At 41.5% G+C, this 24219-nt stretch overlaps 1 protein-coding gene across 4 annotated transcripts in view; it reads right to left on the bottom strand.

Moving 5' to 3' along the window:
• Window positions 1–22588, bottom strand: part of gpc1a (glypican 1a) — a 49911-nt gene extending 27323 nt beyond the window's left edge. For 2 of the 4 annotated variants that reach the window (XR_004019869.1, XM_030727198.1), the window contains exon 1: window positions 15795–16496. Coding sequence is in view for 3 of the 4 variants with exons in the window: in XM_030727198.1 (XP_030583058.1) it covers window positions 15795–15945 (151 nt within the window). In the remaining variant the exon portion in view is untranslated. Of the gene's footprint in view, window positions 1–15794; window positions 16497–22276 lie in introns of those variants that run through there. The other 2 variants (XM_030727200.1, XM_030727199.1) reach the window with 2 other exon arrangements.
• Window positions 22589–24219: the final 1631 nt, after the last annotated feature.

The following is a 24219-nucleotide window of genomic DNA, read 5'->3' as shown; positions in this document are numbered from 1 at the left end:
TGTGTGTGTTTCCATCTCACACTCCCTTCACCATTTAAGGGCACCTGTATGTGATTTAATGTCCCACATGGCCTTCCTCCCAAAGTACACTTTTACCTTTTTACTATCCAGTGAAAAGCCAAGGGAGGGCAGAGGAGGAGAGAGCCACGAGCTGTAATGATGGAAGAGGAGAGAGAAATGGAGGAGTGGGGAGGCAATAAAATGGAAATGAAAGGAGGAACAGGAGGAGTGAAAGACCATCGATGGTGACAGAAGCAGACGCGGAAAGAGGAGGAAAAGAGTAAATTATACGGCTATAATCTAATTTTAAGACTCTAATAAGCCGTCTTTTCTCTGTAGCATCGTTTCTCTGTGATTTTGTGATTTAAAGTCATAACTGACTGACACTTCCTCTCTTTCGCTTTCAAAATGAAAGAGAGGAAGATGTTTTGTTGCAGGCTACCAAAAACTCTCTACTGATCTCTTTAGCATTCTATTCAATAGTGCGGTCACGCTAACTAGCTAACAGACAAGGCTTAGAAGTCCCCAAACCAATGGATAGCATCACAGTGGGTTCCTCTATGGAGGTGTCTTGCATGAGAACTCTTCAAAGTTGCCTCCCATATTAGCGATATTAGCGATTAGTGATGCAATCACTGGTTAAAAGGTAAAAATGTCCTTAACTGGTCGGTGAATGGTTGATGGAAGTTGACAGCTGTTGCTAGGTGAAATCGGTCGCAAAGAAAACCTTTTTGTGACCCTTGTGTGCGAGTGTTTGCAGACAATACAGGAATACACATTTTTTTCCCCCTGAGACCAGTTGCAGACCAGTCTCTAAGCCTGTGTGACTTAGGCCATATTTACTTGATTCCTACATCATCACACATCCGTGATTCAAATAATTATCAATCAATAAATAAAGTAACTGGCTTTAAAAGAATCTGGAACTATAATGATCTCAACATTTAAAGCAATGGTGGCTAGTGTAACCACAAACAGACACAGTTATTAACATAAAAGCTTCTGATAAAACCCAATGCAGTAAGTCAGCAAAAAAGTTACAGTATTCCAAAATACAATGTGCACAGCTGCACACTGAGCCTGTGACTAATTCTAATGAATTCTAATAAAGAAGCTGTTTTTTTAATGTAGTTTAGTAGTTTTTAATGTAAATGAGATTAATGACGCAACAAAGAAAACAGTGATGGACTATTTCTGAGATTTTACATAGAAAACAGTAAGTTGAAAGGAAATTGGAAGATTAGTATCAAGACATTTTTAATCACTCTCCAAGGAGAGACAGGCAAGCACTGGTGCCCTTATTCAAACCTACAGTCAATTTAAGCATCACTAATTAAACTAACAAGCATGTCTTAGGGTTGTGGAACCCACCCAGGCACATGCAAACACTGCACAGAAAGTACCCTCTTGCTGTGAGGCGACAGTGCTAATGCTGTTCCGTCCTGGTGGTCCTGCTGCACAGCTGGGTTACTTTCAGCAGCTGAACAGGAACTAGAAGTGTTTTAACACACTTTAATGGGTTTTTAGAAATGTTGGATTTTGGTTACTCAATCAACCGGATTTCTGCAACCTCTGCAGGCAAAGGAGACAAGACACAGAAGGATGTGCAAAAAACTGCCGTGACCCAAATCAGAGTCGTCACCTGCAGCACCAGAACATGTCCTGCTTTCAGAGTCCCAGTCCTCAGAGATGGGCAGGAAGATTTTTGATGCGGTCAGTGCACTTCACATCCAGATACCACAGAGTGTGTTGTTCGAGATGATTGATTCTGCTAGAAAGAAAATCTGAGTGAAGCCTGCCTGTGTGTCCATGGCGGCCACAATAGGGGTCTGTTTGTTAATAGTAAGAAGAGTTTGTAATAAACCTGCTCAAAGTGAAAATACATCTTGATGCTTAGAAATATTAAACACAGTTTTGCTTGTAACATAGCAGTAATTAACATTAAATACACTATCCTGCTGAGGCATGTAATTAAATGTGTGTTTAAATCCAAATCAAATTTTAAATTTTGACTTGAGAGCAACTTGATGGTGGAGGAGGTATTATTAGTATTCAAGCTTAGGGAGGCATTAATGTCTGTATCAATTTTTATGACAACCCTCTGATAGCTATGGAGATATTACTTGAATCTGAATCAAAGTGGTGGACCGACAGTTTTATCTGGTGTCTAAAAATGAAATCATGTCAGATCTGCAGGCACTTTACATCTGCATAAAGTGTCACCACTTACAGTCACTGTTCCTCTGTTCAGCCTACACCATAAGCAGCCGAAAGAAGAAGAAGAAAAAGACGCTACAAGAATCTAATGGGTTTAGGAAACACCGCATTCACGCCCTCTAATATAGCCATGTTTGTAGAGCAAATAGATGCCACACTAGGAAATGATGAATGTAAATGTGCTCTGAAAATGTTCTTAAATTTGAATGAAAATGAAAAGTAGGGTTTTTAAAAAAGTGGCATAAAAACAGCCAAATGGAGTCAGAGAAAAAAAGAGAGGGAGGGGCAGGCAAACCCTAGTTTGGGCAAACCTTTTCTTATTTTCTACCACTACTGAACTAAAAATATCCCACCTCCCACAGTCCAGCTCGGTCTGCTGCCCAGCCTGTGTGTGTGTGTGTCAATGTGTGTTCACATGGCACCAACTCCGTTGCATAATACCATAATTCTATGCCATTTCTTGGAGTAGTTAAAGGCTCTTAAGCTAACTACCACTTTTCTCCCCTTCACCCAGTCTGTAAAAAAATCCCAACACGTGCCAAATGGTGTGTGCCACGATGCACAGAGTCAGCGTCTTTCCAAGTGAGTGTGCACATTTGTGCAAGTATGTGGATAATTCAAGTGAAGGCAAGGCTAGGCCTTTTTTTTTTTTTTTTTTTTTTTTTACAGCTGACTGTAAACAGGAGCTCTATTTCACTGAGATAAACCAAAAAGAGATTTAGGTATCATGAGCTGTAATAAGAGTTTCTATAAATGTAAAGATGCTGAAAAGCGCAAGGTTCAAATATCCAGGAACAAATATGCAATAACTCAGTGAGTGTGTGCTATTCCCTCGGTGGTTAGGTCAGTGCTTTAGAAATCATGCTGTGAGCTAAGAACCCTTAACACAGATTAACAGGCCAGGATTAGCAGGAGATTAGACATCAGCCCCTAATCCAACAACATAGCGTTGGCGGTGGTGATGGTGATGGGAAGGTAGTGAAAGAGGTGGATGCATGTTTGTGCATGTGCGTGTGTGTGCAAGTGTGGAAGCTGGTTAATAAGGGCACAATAGAGACTGATTCTGTGTCCCTGTCATTTCTCAGCAGGGAGCATCAAATCTCTGTGGTTGGGCAAATATTAGGTCGGTCATTTTCAGGTCATGCCTTGAAATACTGGAGTAGCTGAATGACTGTGGCGAGCGCCAGATCCGGGCTGCGGGGAGCACAGCCGTGCGTTTTTTTTCCACTGTAGCATCAAAGGAGCTGGATGTTCGAATAAAGCAATAACGCCCATCTGCACTCGGTGTCTTCAATGTGATTTTCTGTCAACGAATCTGAAAAAAAAAGCTCCTATTCAAGGATGCGCCCTTTCATCTGAACCAAAAACCACTGCTCTGCAGTCCTCATGCTGTTGTGGAAGAAGGATGATATCACAACTGGAAGAACAATCTTAGTGTGTTTTTTCCTAATTCAGCACCTTGATCATATACTGCAGTCATGTCTGTTTGGCAGTATAAGGTTTTCTTCTAATTGTTCATCCAATGGGGTTGGGGGGTTGGCATCAGGGGTAGCGCATCAAATAATTTGTTCCCCCGGTACAATCTCTGACATATTAAGTGCTTCTTATCACGCTGATGTTTGTGCAGTTTGTTTTAATTAGCTTCTTGCTATAAAAAAAAAAAAAGGTTGCCTGTTATAATTGATAGCTGCTCTGAATCATCGACGCACCTGTTCAGGAGCATAAGAGCGCAATAGGACTGGTGTGTTCCTTATGTATGTTCCTGTTGTCTGTTTCTAACTACAATTTTTAATAAGAGAACTGAACTGCTAGAAAAAAATGTTCCCAACATGCTTCCTACACAGTCTGCAATAGCATCAGGCAATCTATATTTAAAACTTGGAATTTCAGTAACTGATACTGTAGCACTCAAATGAGAAGTGAGAAAAATGCAAAGCGACTGTTTAAATTTCACTGGGAACACATCTTCTTCTGCTCGGTAGTTTATTCACAGAAATTCATTATTGTGACTCCCATGGTGCCCCTGGGCAAGGCTCTCAAGTGCTGCGCTGGAGCCGCTACAACAAAGCGTGGTACATTTCAAAAGTTATACGGACACCCCGGTGTATCGTCAGAATATAATGCACATAGTGTCTTCAAAATGTTATGAGCCAAGTAGCTGTTTTTATGTAGCCCACCACCTCTATCAAATAAACGTCTCCACCCCTCCCACCAGCAGCATGCAATAAAACAGGAATGCCTTGAAATAACAATAAAAAATAACACAAAATAACCTCCGAGCTGATGCTCAGGAGGTTAAAGTGATAAAAAAGGATGAGGGAGACTGGATGCTCAGAGGCTCAGAGAAGCACAGAGACAGCAGGCATGCATAAGGGTTGGGATTTTCACAGCAACAAGTCTAATTATAGGCCCATTATAGGTCCATGTCTCACACTAATATACACAGAGATGGATATTTTAGAGTTCCGATTCTTTATTAACTAACCACACCATTTATCTCAGGAGGCTGGCAGGCTGTTTTCAGTGTGTGTGTGTGTGTGTGTGTGTGTGTGTGTGTGTGTGTGTGTGTGTGTGTGCGTGCGTGCTCACATCTGTGTGTTAACGTTCCACAAGTCGCCGACTTGCTCTTTCCATGAACCACTGGTTTCTGGCATGAAAGCTGTACCGTGATCTCTCATGGATTTGACCTTTGAAATCCACTCCTCAGCCGTGAAATCAATCCTTCTTTTACTTGAGTAACGCTATCAAATATGATCACGTCCTTAGTTGCTATTGGAAACTGATATCAGTCTGTCTGCTTTACCTTGTGGAGAGCCATGATGGATAAACCTCCCATGGATACCAGATTCGCCTCTGATAATACTCTCCACCGGTGATCCTATCAGCACGGCGGGTGTGCATGCGTGCGTACGGCTGTGACCTCTCTGTTAGGACACCGTGTGGTCACGATGGAGGAAATACGCACGTAACATCTACCCTGGTGACAGATTTGTCGCTTAAATAATTTGCACAGTCACTGATTTAAGAGGCAAATGTGGCAGTTAAATATTTTGAGCAGCATGTGTCATGTCATGCAGTCATTTATATGTGTTAGTCTAATTATAGCTCATTACATTTGTTCTTTCTGGGCCTCTTTTTTTTTTCCTTTGATTTTTGTTAACTTTCCATTTTTTGTGACATGCTTTACCGAAGACACTCTGAGGTCAAAAGTCTTGGTCTTGATCGGGATCAGGTTCTCGCACACTGCAGCGGTTGCCAAAAGTGATGTCATTACAACATCTATCACTTGGGAGAGGACCGCAGAGAGCCATGTGTGCCTCTAGTACACATATAAAAGGTTATGGTGCTGTGTTGATGTCCCAGTTTGTGTGTGCAATGATCAACTGTGGCATCACACTTCATGCTTGTATTGATGCATACATTAATGTACAGATAAATACATTGAAAAACACATCTCTCTGCAGTAGGGGACTTGCCTCAATTGGTTGCCAAATGTTGCATTCTGGTTACATTCCTATATAAAAGTAAAGCTTGCAGACGTTTAAACATTAAGGTAGTTTAAGGTTTGTCATTATGGAAATACAGCACCAACTTACACTATAAGTCTGTGCTGTATTACGGGCGCAAACTTACACTGACAGGAAGGTCAAATCTCTAGTTGATACTCTGTGTGAAAACGAGGTCGTTTTTCTTACTTTGCAGGAAATACTTGACTTACAACAATTAATCCTTGTAAAACCCAATTAATAGATGTTCCCACTGGCAGCAGCTCTGCGCTGGTGAGCTGGACTTGCAGCGGTTAGCGGAATGGAAAGCAGAGCACTGCATTGCCTCAGCATACACTCCCTGATGTGTCTGTCTGAACATAACCCGCTGAGTCGCGTCCTTCCCTGAAATTACAAACCACAGTGTGTGATGCTTAATATGCTGAAGCTCTTGCCGAAATGGCGAGTGAACTTGCTAAGCCGACAGATCGCATCCACTCCTGGTTTTCTTACCGACTGTCATGAGAAGTTACAAAAAATGGTTCAATAGAGTTTATTGTGAAACCCTGGAAATGTGTTCAAGTTATTTTATTTATCTACATTGTTTTTATTTTCTTTTGTGGAAATAATCAGTTACCCTTCATTAAAATGCAGACAATGAACACAAACAACTAAAATCGACTGTAACGCAACAAGAAAAGGTGATAATAAAAGTGTTTTAAGCATGTGCTGAGCAAAAATTAATGAACTATAAATAATTAGTTAATTAGTTGTTTGTCCCCTTGAACAGTTCAATTGTTCTTTGTATTCAAATAGTTTTGTCTGACTGAAATATTCATAATTTAGATGCTGGAAATATTGAGACTACTCAGTTACTCAGCTAAGTCTAAAATGCCGTTTGATAACATTTAGTTACCTCTCTCTAAAAGCCGAAAACGCCTCAGTATAACCAGTGATGCACCACTTCACATCGCCTTATATACAGTACATGTCTGTTATCCACAGGACGCAAGTGCCAGTAAGTCACCATCCTGTCCACAGACACATATATGCATGCACACAAAATATGCAGGGCTCACTGGAGCATATGTATAAACAGCCTTGACTCATAAAGCAGCTGAGCAACCACCACGTCCGACAAACAAGTCATCGTTTCATTTAGAAAACAGATGGATGCTCAACTCCTGAAGTGGAGGAGGGGAACATGAGAGCAGGGCTGGGAGGCGAAGGAAGTAAAAATAGTGTCTGGTAAGGGGGGGGGAAGTGAACAGTAGAGGGAGGCGAGAGAGAAGAAGAAGTGTGAATTGGAGCATGGGGGAGAGCCAGCAGGCGGATGCAGAGGGAGAGAAAGACAGAGGTTACTGAGAAGCAATACTGATTTGTACCACCATTGATTTTAGGTGTAGAGATTGATGTTAAGGCATCGAACGATTTGTGCTCTTACTCCTTAGCCTTTTTTAAAAAAATTATTATTCCTTTCACCCACCACTTCTATAATATGTGATGATGCAGTGGATGCTGGGTTAGGAATAGATGGAGGCAGATGATCCACTGTGGCGGCCCCTAAAGGGAGCAGCCGAAAGAAGAAGACTGGAATGCAGTGGAACTTTATTACTGACTGCATCAGTTTGACTGGCTTATATATATCTTCTTGAGTCTTTACACATTGAACATTAATATAATTTATTATGTACACAACACCAGTCAAAGGTTTGGACAAGCTACGATTTCATGTCTTTTACAGAAAAGCTCCTAAAAAACAATGTTTTGTTCAAGCTTTTACTGCATCAAGTTTGTGTCGGGTCTGGTTAGCAACTTTTGACAAAACGTGATCGGGAAGTTAAGTTTGTTGCTTCCAGCTATTTCTATAAATCTTGTTTCTGTGTTTATTAGAGAGCAACACAAACCATCCACAGGCTTCTCCAAAGCAAGAGAGCAGCGTATGACATGGTGGGCTTCACTTCTGAGAGTTGAGCTGTCACACAGAGTCACAGGTTATGAGCTGCTGTTTGATAACTGTCCGAAAGTGTCATTAATAAAGTGTGTATGGATGTGGTCAAAATGAAAAATCAAAATGAACTAATTAATAAAAATGAATTAAGAAAAATCTAAAGTAACTGGTCAAATGCCTTCCCCAGGTCCACCAAACTCATGTAGACTGCCTGGGCACTCTCAAATATCCCAGAGAGGATAAGGAGCTGGTCCAATGCACCATGACTGGCACGCAAACCTCCTGAATCAGAAGTTCGACTAACGGACTCTCCTCACCTGCAGGGGGATCACACTTCTCCACAGACCTTGACAAGTGCGATCCCCCTGAAGTCAAAAACCGGGAAACCGACCACATTGTCCCTGTCCCATGCAGCGCTGCAGAGACGTGTCAACCAGGACAGCCCCACGACATCCAGAGTGGATCTCATCCACACCACACTGGAGCATTTAACCCTGATAACATCTAATACTACTACTACTATACTAATAGTCCTACTGTAGTAACCTTTTAAGTAATGATGTGCTTGGGGGTGCCGCTCAGTTGCTACAGTAGTAATCCAGTTAGTCTCAAACTAATGATAGCAGCTATGTACGTCAGCTGATGAACGCTTCAGGTTTTTGCTCCTGGCACTGCCTCCTTATATTGAGAATATTACTCTTACTGAGGGAAGATCTGGGAGAGGAAGAGGGGGCTTAACAAACTAACGCTTTTCCTGTAGAGGTGCTTACTCACTGGCTTAACAGTGTGGGCCTGTTTTAAATCATTAAATAAAAGGAAACCACAGAAGGATCAAATATGGAGCACAGAAGCCAGTATCTGTATCAAACCAATTGTAACAGCATTCGGCTTTTGTGAAGGGAGGATAACAGGAAAGGCAATCAAGACTGAGCCTTCCTCCTTTGCACCTCTTCTTCCTGGTCTGCTCTCACCCTCCTCTGCTGCTCCTCACCTCTCTGTCTCTCTCTCTCTCTCTCTCATGTCACTGCATCAGACATCATGAAAGATTCACAGCTCTGCTTTTAACAGCCAACCAAAGTCCTCTCTCTACTTTACACACACACACACACACACACATACACACACACACACACACACACACACACACACACACACACACACACACACACACACACACACACACACACACACGCACGCAACCTGCATTCATCAAAAGCATGACACCAGGAAATCGACAGACACCAGGAGAGAGGACGAGGAGGGAGAGGTGCGAAAGTTAGAGAAGAGCATGAAAAGCTTGTGTGTGTGTGTGTGTGTGTGTGTGTGTGTGTGTGTGTGTGTGTGTGTGTGTGTGTGTGTGTGTGTGTGTGTGTGTGTTTATGTGAGTGTATGTATGTGTGCATTGGGTATTTGGAATTCCACTTGGTGGCATGTCTTGCAAACGCCTGAGTGAGCATGTGATGTGTGACAGATGACAGACAGTATCAGTTTCCTTTTCTCACGCGTTCACAAACGCTCGTACACATAGCGGTTTCACAGATGCTCTGAGCAGATAAACTGCAAACGATTCATGCCTGCTTACATTTCAAATGCAGTTTTCTTGAACTCTGTAGTGCTGCACTATTCTCGCAGTTAATGTAATGTATAAAATATATAGAAAATGCATTCCTCAGACACTGGAAAGGGGTGGGAAAGCCATAATATATCTTTATTTAATCAGGCATAATGGTTAGAATGGGGGAGAGTGTCACATAAAGGGGAACTGGACATGCTGCACTATATGCAAAACTGACTAAACGCTTTAACCCAAATCCTTTGTAATGCTGTGTGCTTTGTATATTGAAATGCTGCAGTGGCTACGCATTCACCTAACAAGTGAAAGATCCCTGGTTTGATTCTGGTGTAAAAATCTACAAAGTCAAACATGTGGAGCTACTCGCCCCTTGATAATATGAGAGCAGCTGAAAGTAGCTTCTTGTGAATACTATATATTGTATACTACTATATACTACTATGCTGCACACAGTTTCTCGTTATTTGATTGCAAGGATGCAACCGCTGATTATTTTTCATCATCAACTAATCGATCAACAATGTTCTCTGTGAATAAATGAATCTGTAATCTAATCAAATGTCAGAGAAGATTAAAAATGCTGATTTAATTCAGTACCTAGAGATTAAACTGACTTGATATAAATGACCTTAACAATTGATTAGCAGCAAATTGCTGCATCAGTCATACACAGAGAAGCTGACAGAAAGGAGATGGCCAGTTCAGAAAAAAAAATTGGGGGGAGAAAAAAAAATTGAAAGCAAAACTTGATACCTAGAAATCAACCACTGTAAAATTACTACTATTGTACACACTCCAGGGCTATCAAAAAATATAAAAATCCATACTCAGTACATATATTAATTGATGCAAAACATTACAAAAATGATACTCATTTATAACAGTATGGATACCAACACAGCGTCTTCACCTCCTCCACTCTCCAGCAGCTGAACACATGAGCAGTACCTGAAGTTCACAACACTGATGCCACAACACTTTATGAGGACTTTGGAGAGGTCAGGAAAGCTCCCTTTTCAACAAAACTGAAGGATAAACCATTATCATGAATTTTACCTGGCTGGGGCACACGTTAATATTAGCCATTTAACTATCAGCAATTACCCGATAGCCACATCAGCCACTGAGGTTGACAGCTAGCAGCTATAGCTATTTAATAAAAAAATAACATTAATGTTTGAGCTAGGCAACAAATATTATGAGTGCTGCCTGCCTGTAGTTTCTAGAGCGCTAATTTAATTGGGCTGGCTGTAGCTCAGGAGGCAGCACAGGTCATCTGCTAATCGGGAGGTTGGAGTTTGATCCTTGGCTGCTCCAGTCAGCATGCCAAAGTATCCTTTGGGCAAAATGCTAAACCCCAAGGTGCTTTCTGATGTGTTAATTGGAGTGTGAATGTTAGATAGAAAGCACTTACAATAGGTGTGGAAAAAAGTGTTTGTATGAATTGGTGAATGAGCGCCTTGAGAGCTTAGGTAGAGTAGAAAAGCACTATATAACAACCCGTCCATTTAACAGGATAACACAGTTAATTTGCAGAAAAAGTCAGAAATTCCCTAGAAGTCGATATCCAGCAATAAAGTTTAAAGATCTATATGAAAAGCAGTGCAAGTGGAAAAGTGATGTTGTATTGCTTGGAACAAAATGTGACAAAGTGCGATCCTCCTGCTGCACTGAAAAGAGAAACTGCTTAAATGAAAACAATAAAATATGCGCAGAGGGATGATGAGACTGCAATATTTCTCTAATGGGTTCATGAATAAAGCTCATATTCTTTAGCGATCGCAACCAACCAGTGAATTACTGCCAACAGCTCTGATGGAAAGGAGGAGAAATGCATTTTCAGGAGATTCAATTAAATTTGAGATAAATAAGGATGAAAGCTGGATTTAAAATAAAGACTCTAAAGAATAAATGCTCCCTAGCTGATTGAGCCTTCTGCTGCGGTAATCTGACTTTAAACATCTTTGTTTCCAGAAAAGTTGAGATGCTGTGAAAAATACATATATGTGTAAATTCATGCAGAATCACTTATCCTATATTAAACTGAACAAATACATAATATCCAAAAATTTGTTTTAATTTTCTCCCCCAAAAAAAGTTTTTGAAATATGTTCCTAGTTTCAATAAACTATCAGATTAAATGATTCCCAGATCCTTGCATTACATTTTATTTACATTTTGCACAGCGTACCAACACATGACCTTTCAGCTCCTCCTATATTATCTTCTCAACATGCAGCAGCGTAACAAATACTCAATATGTGGGCCACACAGCCAACGTACACTAACACACAAAGGCATCAAAACTCAATACCTGTGGATTGCACAGGTTACATACGCTGTATCTGTTTCTGTGTGTCACTCGATCACATGGGTGTGTGCTGCTCTGCGCAGACAAAGCATTTGTGAATGAAACTTGGTGTCTTCCTCCAAGAAGGTGTTGGCTTTCACTGACTTTTAAACACACACACACAGACACACACACACACACATACACACAGACTATCGGATGATCTGGCCTTTAAGTATTGACCAAAATGCTTGCGGGCAAAAAGACAGGCATACATCAGGAGAGACGAGTTCCATTCATATGGTGTTAAACCTAAAGAACAATAGATGTCAGTGGGGACTGAGAAGAGTAGTTTCTTCTTCTTCTTTTTTTTTTTTAAATTCAACATAGAAATGTAAAGCATCTGTTCATCGTGTTACACAAATTTTACTGTGGAATGATTTTTATCACATTTTCTTACAAATACTCACACCCTGTTTAAGCCTGGAAATATAGCATGCATTTTCTTCTAGAATGTCTTCTAGATTTTAATTACAAACCTAGAATAGAGATCTAGAAGGTGCTGCGTGGTTTTTTTTTAAATTCCTTTCATTTCTTGTTTTGACTTTGTGTGTCTGCTACCTTGGCCAGGTCTTCCTTGCAAAAGAGATTTGATCTCAATTGGACTTCCTGGTTAAATAAATAAATAAATACTTTAAAAAAATTAATAAATGAAAATCCTTCCATTCAGAGTAGCTTTTTGTTTGGCTGTTTTGCATTCATAATGAAAACTCGACTTCTTACCATTTACGTGCTGGTTTGGAAAAATACATGAAACAGCTGAAGGACTTTACCAAAAACTCCAGGGGAGGATGTGTTCACATCATAGTTGATTGATGGTAGAAGCAGAAAGCATGTCCTATATTAGCGACTCAAAGGGATGATCCTTTCATTACAAAGGATGAAAGAATGTTTCTTTCATTTTCTAGCACTGGTGCACAAATAACCACCAGGCTGTGCAACCACCAGGCAATGCAAAGAGTCTCTCAGTTGTAATTACAATTCAAATCAATTCAATGTTATTTATTTAGCGGAATTTCACAACAACAGTCACGTCAAGTCATAAGGTAATATTAGAGACAAAACCCCACCAGTCAGATGATCCCCTAAGTCATGGAAACTGTGGAAAGGAAGAACTCCCTTTGAACAGGATAAGATCTCCCCTCAGGGACATCACCCATCTACCACAACCAGCTAGGGGGTGAGGGGAAAGCAAAAATGAAATAAACAGAGCACAGAGAGGCAAAACAAACTATGGGAAAGAGAAGAGTTAATGACATATTAATGCATGGGGAGTGACAAAAGGTGAGTGGAGAAGTAGTATTCAGTGGATCACTGTTAGTCCCCTAGAGGCCTGAGTCTGCAGCTGGATAATTAAGGGATGGTTCAGGGTCACCTCATCTAGCATTAACTACAACTTTGCTTTAATGTGTGTATTATTACAAAACCGAGGTACATCGTACTAAACACTGATTTCAGAATGCAACACCCTCATTGTCAAACATGTTCACTAATTTAGTTTAGCATATTAGCATGCTAATAAGAAACCTTTCTAATTAGCACTTAACACAACATAAAGCTGACGGGAACGTTATTTGTTCTTGCAGGACAAATTAAATTTTTGACCTGATGATGGCACTAAATCCTAAGTCTGGGGCTTCTCAGTATTATTAAAATCCATCCTGTAGGGAATATGAAGGCTCATGTCCTGAATTCAGGTTTTGTTCTGGTTCAGTGAGGCAGGTGCTGCTTTTAGTACTTGCATCAGAGCCCAAAACTCAATTTTATGTACTTAATCTATTTACTGATATACTGATTTGTCACCCAGGGAAGTTTTCTGCCTGAATTAAACTTCCCAAACACTGTTGTGCTCTGCAGATAATACTAACTGTGAACTGCTTATGATTAGCAACAGCTGGGTCTTGTCCCATATCATTAGGAAAGTGTTTGTTCATCCAGATGTGAGTCTGCTGCATGCACAGGAAGGCCGCGGGTCTTAGATATTTGGCATGTGTTCACTGCCCTGAGAGATAATGGATTCATTAAGAAGGCAAGTAAGGCTCAGTGTGCTAAATGACCAAATATTGCTTCAGATGATCATGTTCAGTCAGTTGTGCTGGAGGACTTTTTTTTGTATAACTTTATTATAACCTGTATGGTAAGGATTTGTCTCTATTACTGTAACGCATGCTTGAAAAAACAATGCAGAGCACAATGAAATAAAGAGGAATTAAAGACGCAGAGCATTGTATCGTGCAAGTAAAGAAGAAAGGAGTAATTCTGTATCTACGGGGTCTTTCCAATTTAATACAGCTTTATTAATAGGTTTTGTTCTCAGGCTGGACATCCTCCAGAGTGCGGAAGAGTCTGTCTCCAGCAGGCCAGAAAGGCTAAACTGACCCACCTAAGGTCGCTGAAATGAGAGAGACTGAAAGCCCCTGTTGTGGGGAATTCTTCCTCCTGTCTCCATCTTTCTGTTCCTAACTGGTTGTTAGTTTTAATGAGTTCTGGGAAGATAGAACTCTTGCGCAAATAACTAGAGCAGATCAAGGTCCAAGAGACTGAAGCATTGTGTTCTTCATCTGTCAATAAAAGATGAGCTTTTAATGGAAGAGGAGGGAAAATGTCATGTCGAGTCTCTTTCGTAGTCTTTCACGAAGCACCGACAGACAGACAGACCTTGAGTGACTCACTGCCTGGCTCTGGGTTTTTTTTTTTTTCCCTCCTTCTTTTCTCTCCATTTTCACATTCTTTGCCTCACTGTTATCTATTTGCTGGTGTCTATCTCATTCACACACACACACACACACACACACACACATCCAATATTAATATCTCAGCTGCCCATAAGAGAGCACTTCCATTGACACAACACAAAATGACCTTCAGATCACACACACAGAACACACAAACACACCTCAATCTCCCCTCACTTTCATCTCCTTTGCACGCTTGCTGCTGTCTGTCCATCTTTAGGTGAAATAAGGGAGGAGACAGAGGCCGACAGATGATTGCTTTAAAGGGGAAAACAACTCAATTTCACTTTCCTCAAGGCCAAGACAGTTTTAATCTGCATTTATGCTCTGCAGCAGCCAAAGAGACAAGATAGAGAGACTTTGATGTGTGCTGTCTGACTGACTGACTGACTGACTGACTGACTGGAGATGAAGATGACTGATCACTTGACTGGCTGGGTAATTGACTGATTGATTAACTGACTGAAATGCATGATTGCCTGACTAGTTGTACGACTGACTGACAAGACAGAGTCCAGGAATGAGACAAAAAAACTGAAATGACTGTAAACCATCTCTTCTCTTGTTTAGCCCAGCAGCATCTTATGTTGTGTGACTGCTGAGCAATAGCTGTTACTGGATATTGCCCCGGACTAGCCTAAATTATTAGTTTATACAAATTATGGTATCTATTGGGTCTCACACACACACACACACACACACACACACACACACACACACACACACACAAACAAACACACACTACACCTGCAGTCCCTCCACAGCAAGGCAGACAATGAAAAATACCCCAGGACACATTACTGTACCACTGCTGTCCACATGCATGATCAGAAAGCAAGTCTGAATCCTCCCCTGTAGTTTATATTAACAGTTCTTCACACCCGGAGCACAAACATCAGCAAACACAAATATAAAAGCAATGAAAAGGACACATGGCTTACGCCCACCTGCATTTGTGCCCTCAGCAGACAATGAACATACCCTAAAGGACTGAGCAGGAGTGCCTGCAGACTGGGAAACACTGAGATGCTGAATGAGGGGGATGTTATAGGTGTGCACAGCGAGGCTTAAAAAGAATGAACTGACATGCAGCATAATAAAGCCTAAGCACACCTGCCATTTGGAACAATAAAAAAACAAAAACAAAGGAAACCTAAAATTGAGTCGCCTATCACGCTTATTCACACCAGCCACAGCGCACTAACCAAACACTCAATAATTAATACAAATATTCAGCACAGCCTATGTGTATTGCGATAGAAATGTTGCAGGCATCCTGAACACCCCCATAAGAATCCCAGAAAATAAGAGAAAAGTCGTAATTTCAGAATATCACAACATCCTACAATATTTGGAGCAATCTGACAAATTCACGTTTTGATAATAATGACACAAAAACTTGACTTAATCAGTGCTGTGAAGTGTTTTTCTCTTTGTCACCCCCCCACCTCCAAAAAAAAAAAAAAAAAAAAAAAAAACTCACCGGAGATTTCTGTCTGAGGAACCCGTTCCGAAGTGAAACCTTTCCCGGTGTAGAACTGCCGGAGGTCGGCGCAGCTTCTGTCCGCCCCGGCCACCGGGCCCGGTGCTGCACACAGACTCACCACGGCACAGAGAAGCACCGGCAGACGCATCTTTGAAGGTGTAGTCCTCTTACTCACAATCAGTCAGAAAATCCCCGGCAGTTTTTGAAAGACACTTGTCCAAAGTGTTTTGTTGCTTTCTAAAAAAAAAAAAAAAAATTATTATTATTATTTGTCAGAGTTTTGCGGACTGTCAACAAAAGCAACGTGTCCCGTTCAAACTCCACAGATTTCCTCTTAACTAACGCACAGCCAGGAGAGAGGAGGAGGCACCCGTGGCTGCCAGTCCGGGTTGTTTCTGCGAGAGAAAGAGCGCTGCGACGCGCGGCTGTAGGTGTCAGGTACACCGTGCTGCTCCTCCTCCACCACCACCTCCGCTCTCTGCTCGGTACTGCTGGTTGTGAACTGCAGAGATGCAAGAGACAAAGAGAAGGGGGGGGGGGGGTACGACGGAGTGAGTGAAAGCAGGTGTCGCTCAGTCAAAGCCCTTGCAGATCCGCGGTCTGACTATAGCTTCATGATCATGGTAATCAGCCCGTTAAAAGTCAAAACAAAAGAACAAAAATCTGTTCTGCGGGTTCAGGCAGGAGGAGAGATGCCCGGTGACTCCCTTTTCCAAGCTTTGGGACAATGAAATGTGTGTTGGTGGGACGGGAGTGTGCAGTAGTTAGTGCTGATGCTCTCTCTCTCTCTCTCTCTCTCTCTCTCTCTCTGTGTTGTGTTTTCTGCTACAAGGACCGTGGGCTAAACAGTGCCACCTGCAGGTTTTTAAAAATAGCACCGAAAATGTACTACTACAGTATACACTCTCAGGCCACTTTATTAGTTACACGTGTTCAGCTGTGCCCTCATGCAAATCTGTAATCAGCCAGTCACATGGCAGCAACTCAATGCATTTAGACATGCAGACATGGTCATGAAGACCTGCTGAAGTTCAAATCGAGCATCAGAATGGGGAAGAATGCTGAATTAAGTGAATTTTAACATGGCACAAGTTGTTGGTGCAAGACAGGCCGGATTGAATATTTCAAAAACTGCTGATCTGCTGGGATTTTCCCACACAACCATCTCTAGGGTTTACAGAGGATGGTATGAAAAATATCCAGTGAGCTGCTGTTCTCTGGGTGAAAATGCCTTGTCGATATCAGAGATCAGAGGAGAATGGACAGACTGTTTCAAGCTGAAACAGGCAACAGTAACTCAAGTAACTCACTTGTTGTAAGCAAGGTGTGCAGGGGAGCATCTCTGAATGCACAACACATCAAACCTTGAAGAGGATGGGCTATGGCAGCATAAGGACACTCCGTGACACTCCTGTCAGCTAAGAACAGGAAAGTGAGGCTACGATTTGCAGGGGCTCACCAAAATTAGACAGCAGAAGGCTGGAAAAACATTGCCTGGTTTAATATTGCAACATTCAGATGGTAGGGTCAGAATTTGGCATGAACATGTTTCAGTGCTTCAGGCTGGTGGTGATAGTCCTGCCTAGTATCTTAGTTACCACACTCTTCAGGACATAGAGCTCAGGCGTTGCACCTGAATCTCCTGGAGCCACTGGGGGTTACAGCTCCTGATGTTCCTATTAGGACTGGGACTGCTTTGGACTTTACCTTTCACATCTCCTCCAGTTGTTCCTTCAGCCCCTGGTAATTTTCAGTACTTGCTCTGTCTGATGTTACTGCCAGCTGGGATTGCCACCTCTATCACAACTGCCTCTGTCCTCTGCTTTTGTTAACCACCACTATGTCTAGTTGGTTAGCCTGCAGCTGTCTGTCCTGTACTTGAAGTCCCACAGGACCTTAGTCGTGCTGTCCTCAACCTTTTTTGGACATGTCACCCTACAAGACTCCGGGACTTTAAATCCATACACCACCCAGATGCTCCACACTATGCACTCCATCAGCCCCTTGGTTATGCCTCTTGTTGTATGCTGTCCCAGCTTTTATCTAATATCCCGTTATCACATACTGGACTGTCTCAGGGGATCCTTTGCACAGCCTACACCCTGGGTCCCATCTGCTGTGGTGGACTCCTGCCTCTGCGGATCTGGTGCTTAAGGCCTGTTCTTGTGCTGCAATGTGCTATCCTTTAAGCCAGCCTCTTCTAACCACTTTCGGATGTCAGCCACTTTCGCTTTGCGCTGATGATACACCCCATGGAGGCGTGTGCCTTCCAAGATATTTCTTCTTCTTCCTCATCACCGTCTGTCTTCAGCTGCCTGAGGCACTCTTGTAGCACTTCACCCCAGGGGGCCAGCTTCCTGATATATTCATTGTTTCATCCTGAATTGTGGCTCTGAGACTAATCCTCGCCCTCCCTCTTTTTGTTGCTTAAAGAGTCTCCGGTTGCTGGACTTTGGGTGGAACTGACTGTACATTGTGAGTTTTCATGTCTTTTGGGGCATCTATCTCCCTCTGTGGCCAGCTCACTATAAACATGGGCACAGTTATGCATAAAGCTCTAATGGGCATAAATAGCCTTTACTGAAATCACACAGTTTTTACTTGCAAGATATGCTATACAGTGTGCTACATTCTCAGTATGTTTTTAGGCTTACAAGTCTTTTTCTTGCTTTTAAATGTTTTTGGTCTAGAACCTACATTTTTTGTTCTATATTCTCAGGCATCTGCTTGCAGTGATATAATATTTATTCTCATTAGTATAAAACAACAATTTACACAGAAAGAGAACGTATTGATTTTCTTATCTCCATTTAATTTGCACCTCCCAGGTCTGAAATAATAAATGACAAATACAAAAAATATAAATGTTCTTTGCATAAAATCATATGTTTATGTGTTTAAACATATAAAATAGCTGCTGGAAATCTACACCATACCTGTGACATTAAAAAAAGGGGGTTTTAGGTTGTTACTTTGTTTTGTGTGTGTGTGTGTGTGTGTGTGTGTGTGTGTGTGTGTGTGTGTGTGTGTGTGTGTGTGTGTGTGTGTGTGTGTGTATTTGTTTTTAAAGATGGTCTTAATTTAAGATATTCTGCAGAACTCTGAACCTTTGATGGGGACTTTGAAAGCTTAAGGGATTTAAATTATTTCTCACTGACATAGTGTTCAGTTGGCCTGCAGCATGCAAGCATCAGTCAAATGGCTGCCACAGAAACATTCATACTGAGGTCAGCACTTGAGATTCAAGACTATGTGAACCTTCAAGAGTTTCCTGTGCAAGTAAATGCATGGAACAAGACTTATTATGCACACAGAACAAATTAGCCTTTCAGCAAACAACCCTGATTCATAGAGGAGCCCTGAATGTCTCGTATGTCACTGTAGGGAGGTCAGTGGCTGGTAGAGATTCAGTGCCTTCCTCCGGCTCAGTTTGGTGGGGCTGGTGAATGTGACCAATGAGTTGTCAGACGCGCTCCAAGCTTCTCATCCAACATCCTCCCCCAGCAACAGCAGCAGCAGCGCCAGGTCCTCAAGCTAGCTGGAAAAGGTCAGTGGCAACCCTGAAATTTGACTGACACACCAGGAATGCAGCTAAAATGAAATGTAAAGTAATTTGAAGCACCAAAAGATTTAATGCAATTCCTATTCATTTTAAATTGAATGTGGCATTCAATGCAAAGTTGAATCTTGTGTGGGTTCAACACGGATTAGATTCAGAGGGCATGTGCCACCACAACCCCAATTCCCAAAAAGTTGAGATGCGATGCTCTGATTTGCAAATCACTTAAACCCATTTTTATTCACAACAGAAATGTGAAAATATATCAAATGTTTACAGAGAGATATTTTACTATTTGATAAAAAATATTTGCTAGTTTTGAATTTAATGACAGCAACACATCTCAAATAAGTTGGGATGAGGGCACCAAAAGGCTGGAAAACTAAGTGGTACTAAAAAGAAGCAGCTGGAGTGACATTTTGTAAAAAAAAAAATCTGGCAACAGGTAAGTAACAACAATTTCAGAATAATGTTACTCAATGTAAAATTGACCTTGAATGTCTCATCTAGAGTACATAATATCAAAAGATTCAGAGAATGTGGAGAAATCTCTGTGCGCAAGGGACAAGTTTGAAAATCAGTATTGGATGCTGGTGATCTTCAGGCCCTCAGGCAGCACTGCATCAAACGCGGACATGAATCTGTCATTGAAATCACTGCATGAGCTCAGGAACACTTTCATAAATCACTGTCTGTGACCATAGTTCGCTACCCACAAATGCAGGTTAAAGCTCTATCATGCAGAGAAAAAGCCATTTTTGAACATGATCCAGAAACAGTGCCGTCTTCTCTGGGCCAAAGCTCATTTAAAATGGATTGAGTCAAAGTGGAAAACTGTTCAGTGGTCAGACATCTTTATGGAAAACATGGACACCGCATACCCTGGACTAAAGTGGAGCTTGACCAACTTTTCTGACATGTGTTGCTGTCATAAAATTCAAAGTAAATACTTTTATTAAAATTGTACATTTTCTCAGTTTAAACATTTGACATGTTTTCTATGTTCCATTGTGAATAAAATATGGGTTTATGAATTCTGAAAATCCTTACATTCTGTTTTTGTTTAGATTTTACACAGCGTTCCAATATAATGCTCAAGAACATCAGTGTCTCTACAACTGTGTACTGTGTGTTCAGTTTATGGCAAGCGCCATCACATGGCTGTTGAACCTAAAACTTATACATATATTTGTGTGCAGAAGTATGTGGGTTCTGTCATTTGGTGCCGTTTTTAATATTAAAGCAAGTTTTTGGCAACATTGTACAAGCATTTCCTGTTTCAGCAGGACAAAGCTAGTGTGCACAAAACAGATCCATGAAGAGAGGTTTCTTGTTTTGAACTTGACTGGCCTCCATCGAGCCCTGACCTCAGTTCCATCAGCACATTTAGGATGAAGAAGAACTTCAATTGAGAGCCAGACATCATCTCTCAACAGCTGCAGTCAATCCCTGCAGCCACTTTTAAAAATATAACAGAGAACGGTGGTAGCAGTTATAACTGGATATTAATGCCAATGCTTTTAGCCACCTAATTTAAAGGAAATACTTCCACATAATCCAACACACACACACACACGCTCAGTTCCACACATGCCAGGGCAAATGTTAATCCAGCCAATGACTTATTGCCTTGGCAGGCTGAATGCTGTTTGGATTAAAAGACATACCAGCCATTCTAGCCCTCAGGAGAAAGACATTGATTAACACAAAGGGAGAAGCACCCCACATACCTGTATTCTATGCCTGGAATAAGAAAAACATCTTCCTTTTTTTAAAGAAGCGCTGGCCCAGCCAATCTTCATACATTCAACAGCCATCAAATGTCAGATTAAAACTTCAAAACTTGGAAACCAGTTTGAACTGATATCAAACACATTTTTGAGGGTTTTTAATTTGTTGCAACAATGTGGATACTGTTTGTAGACAAGCACGTCTCGACTTTCCTTCTGGCATGGCACCGGTGCGGGATTTCAGTGTCGGCTAAGGACACCAAAGCGGTGATGTCAAAATGTTGTCAGATTCTGTCTCTACTCATCTGTTTGCACAATTCAATCACAGTTTATATAGCATAAATAAATAAGACATATCGAGAGCACTCTTTTTAAACTGAGTTTTGCATGTCTGAGTTATTTCTCCAAAGGCGCCATAAGAGGCTAGTCAAGCCAGGTCAGACACACACATCTGAATTAACCACAGGCTTGAACTGGTTTCATGTGCTTATTTCCGCTCTTGATCTCGTCTAAACTCTGCTTCACTCCTTTTTTTTTTCTCTCTTCATGTGAACTTCCTGCCCTCTTTTATCTGCCCACACATTCACAAGAAGAAAGTTTTAATACTTTAATACGTTCCAATCTATCCGCTCCTCACAATCCTCTACTCCTTGCTCTTCACACCCTCAAACACACAGCCTTATAGTTAGTGCAGAGACATCATAAAGCTCCGGTATTTTTAAGTGCATGCCAGTGATGCATCGGTGCATGAAGATGTCAGAGAGAAAAATAATAAAAGACAAAGCAGGTTAGCCTGCTGTGACCTGCATACAGCATCCTGAGAGCGTGTTCTTCAGTGACGTGTATTCTACTCTGTCTCCTTTTAAGTCTATCAGTCAAAACCACAGTTATTTCACTCTCAGGAGATTTTCAGCCAGCGTCTCCCTCGACACACGCCAGTCTGTCTTGGTGATGTGAGGCACTGAGCTGATAAGGAACAAGGCATGCAGGTGACTTTTGAGTTGGGTTTTATTCTACTGTACAGAGCTAAAGGAAACATAAACAAGCAACATTTCGGTGCCATGCGGGTTACCCACACAGTTGGACGCACAAAAGCAGAGCCCAGAAGTCTGCCAGTGTGCCTACGCTACACTGTACACACGCATAAACTGACAATAAATCACAAAGATGATGAAACTTTAATGGCTTACCTGCTGCAGACAGTCCAAGCTATCTGTCACTCAAAATAAGATCTCTCAGCCTTACCAAATAAGCATAGATTTGATTATGCACTGGAATGATTGGATGGCATTCAGCTGAATGTGAACCTGCTTCAACCTGAAAATACACTGAAGTTACAATTCAAGGCCATCTTATTGACATGTAAGAACAAATCTTTCTGAGAAGAACGCTGCTGCCGGGCTATTAACCTCACATGCAGAAACAAACGAATCTGTGAATGTGAATCTTTGAATGGAGCCGAGTGAGTAATGATTTCCACCCTGATGATGAATCCTAATGACTCTAATGATCCCCTGCTGTCACTTTAATACACGAGTGAGCTAACGCATTAGTTAAAACATCACAGTCACACAATAACACAAACTAGATGAGCATCGTTTGTGTTCTGCTGTGTAAAAAAAAATACTGTTTTTATCAGTGCAGACTGAGGACTTCCCCATGGGAAAAAGATTGTCTGAATGCAAGGAAAGGAAACTTTGGGAAAATACTGTAAATGCTACCTTCCATGCAGTCTCGGTATCTGAGGAAATGAAGACTGATTGGTTTTTGATTTTAATGGCTGACAACCACGGCCTCAGAGTTAGAGGTGCTGATTCTCATCTAAACCGCTCCACACTCACATCCCCGCCAGTGCAAGCCGGAGGTCATGGCTCTCATCAAGAAAACAGAACCACATCATCTGTGAAAAGCAGAGACGAGCTCCCGAGACCACCGACCCCCGAGCCCTCCACCCTTCGCTGCACCTAGAAATTCTGTCCATAAATATTATGAAAAGAATCAGTAACAAAGAGCAGCCATAACGGAGTCCAGCACCCATTGGGAACGAGTCTGACTTATTGCTGGTAAATGAAGCTCTCACTGTAGTTGTGCAGGGACTGAACTGAAAACAGCTAAAGGTAGCACACACTACAGGCAGTTAGAGCATACAATTTGCCTCATGCTAAGTGTATGGATTGCTGACACGTGACAGGAAAAACAAACAGTCGTTATCTTCCTGTTTGTGATTTGGGATCAAAGGTCACATCTTTTTCAAGTAGATTTTCTGATGTTACTGTTGGGCAATTTCCCCACTGCAAAGAGATCCGTTGCAAACAAGTTGTGCTTATCAGTACAGACTGACTCAATTTGATTGCAACATGTTGGCAATCTGTTTGTGTTTCTAAATTAGAAAGCAAGTATTTGCAAACCTTCTCCAATCTGTCTGAGAGTGATTGCAGTCAGTCTAACTGGACGCCTCCCACCAACAGAACTGTGCACTTGTCTTTTGATGACAGTGGTTGCCCAGAGGTTCAGAGTGCTGCACCTTCAACCTCTGGGCAATCAGTTTGTTCTGGCAACTACTTGCAGTTTGTCACTGCATATTAAAAAATTCTGTGCAATCACCTGGTGTTACAGCTGTGTTTTATTTTGTTTTGAGTTCTAGTAAGTACATTTTTACAGTGAATACCATAATTTATTAAAGTTAACCTTGTGGTCCTTTCATTCAGTCCCATTTGTTTATTTTCTTTCTTTTTTACAATTTTCGTTCTCAATCATACGTTACTCCCACGCAACCCTGGACCCACAGGATGTAACACCTGGCAATCACCAATGAATTTTTCCTGGTTGCAATGAGGTTGGTGTCCAATTTTTATGACAGTGATTGTACCTGTGTCTTGTATTCGTCTCTACTTCTGTCCATGCTTATTACAGAGTCTGTGTTTAAAACCTATAAACAAGAGCTTTGTGTGGGTCAACCATCATGTTACCTTTTTGTGCCACAGTGCAACTCATCTGGCTTTCTGTCAGCCCTTTGATCAGTTTGCCTCACCTCTAATCTCTGTTCTCATAATGGAATAGGTATGATATATATAATATGGTAATTCTAATGTAGCCTAGTGTCACTTTAAGTGACTTCTCTGCACTACTAAAA

Source organism: Archocentrus centrarchus, chromosome 4, assembly GCF_007364275.1.
Source record: "Archocentrus centrarchus isolate MPI-CPG fArcCen1 chromosome 4, fArcCen1, whole genome shotgun sequence".
Classification (NCBI taxonomy): Eukaryota; Metazoa; Chordata; class Actinopteri; order Cichliformes; family Cichlidae; genus Archocentrus; species Archocentrus centrarchus.
The sequence above is the reverse complement of the archived record's forward strand: the minus strand, read 5'-3'. Positions and strand labels throughout refer to the sequence as shown.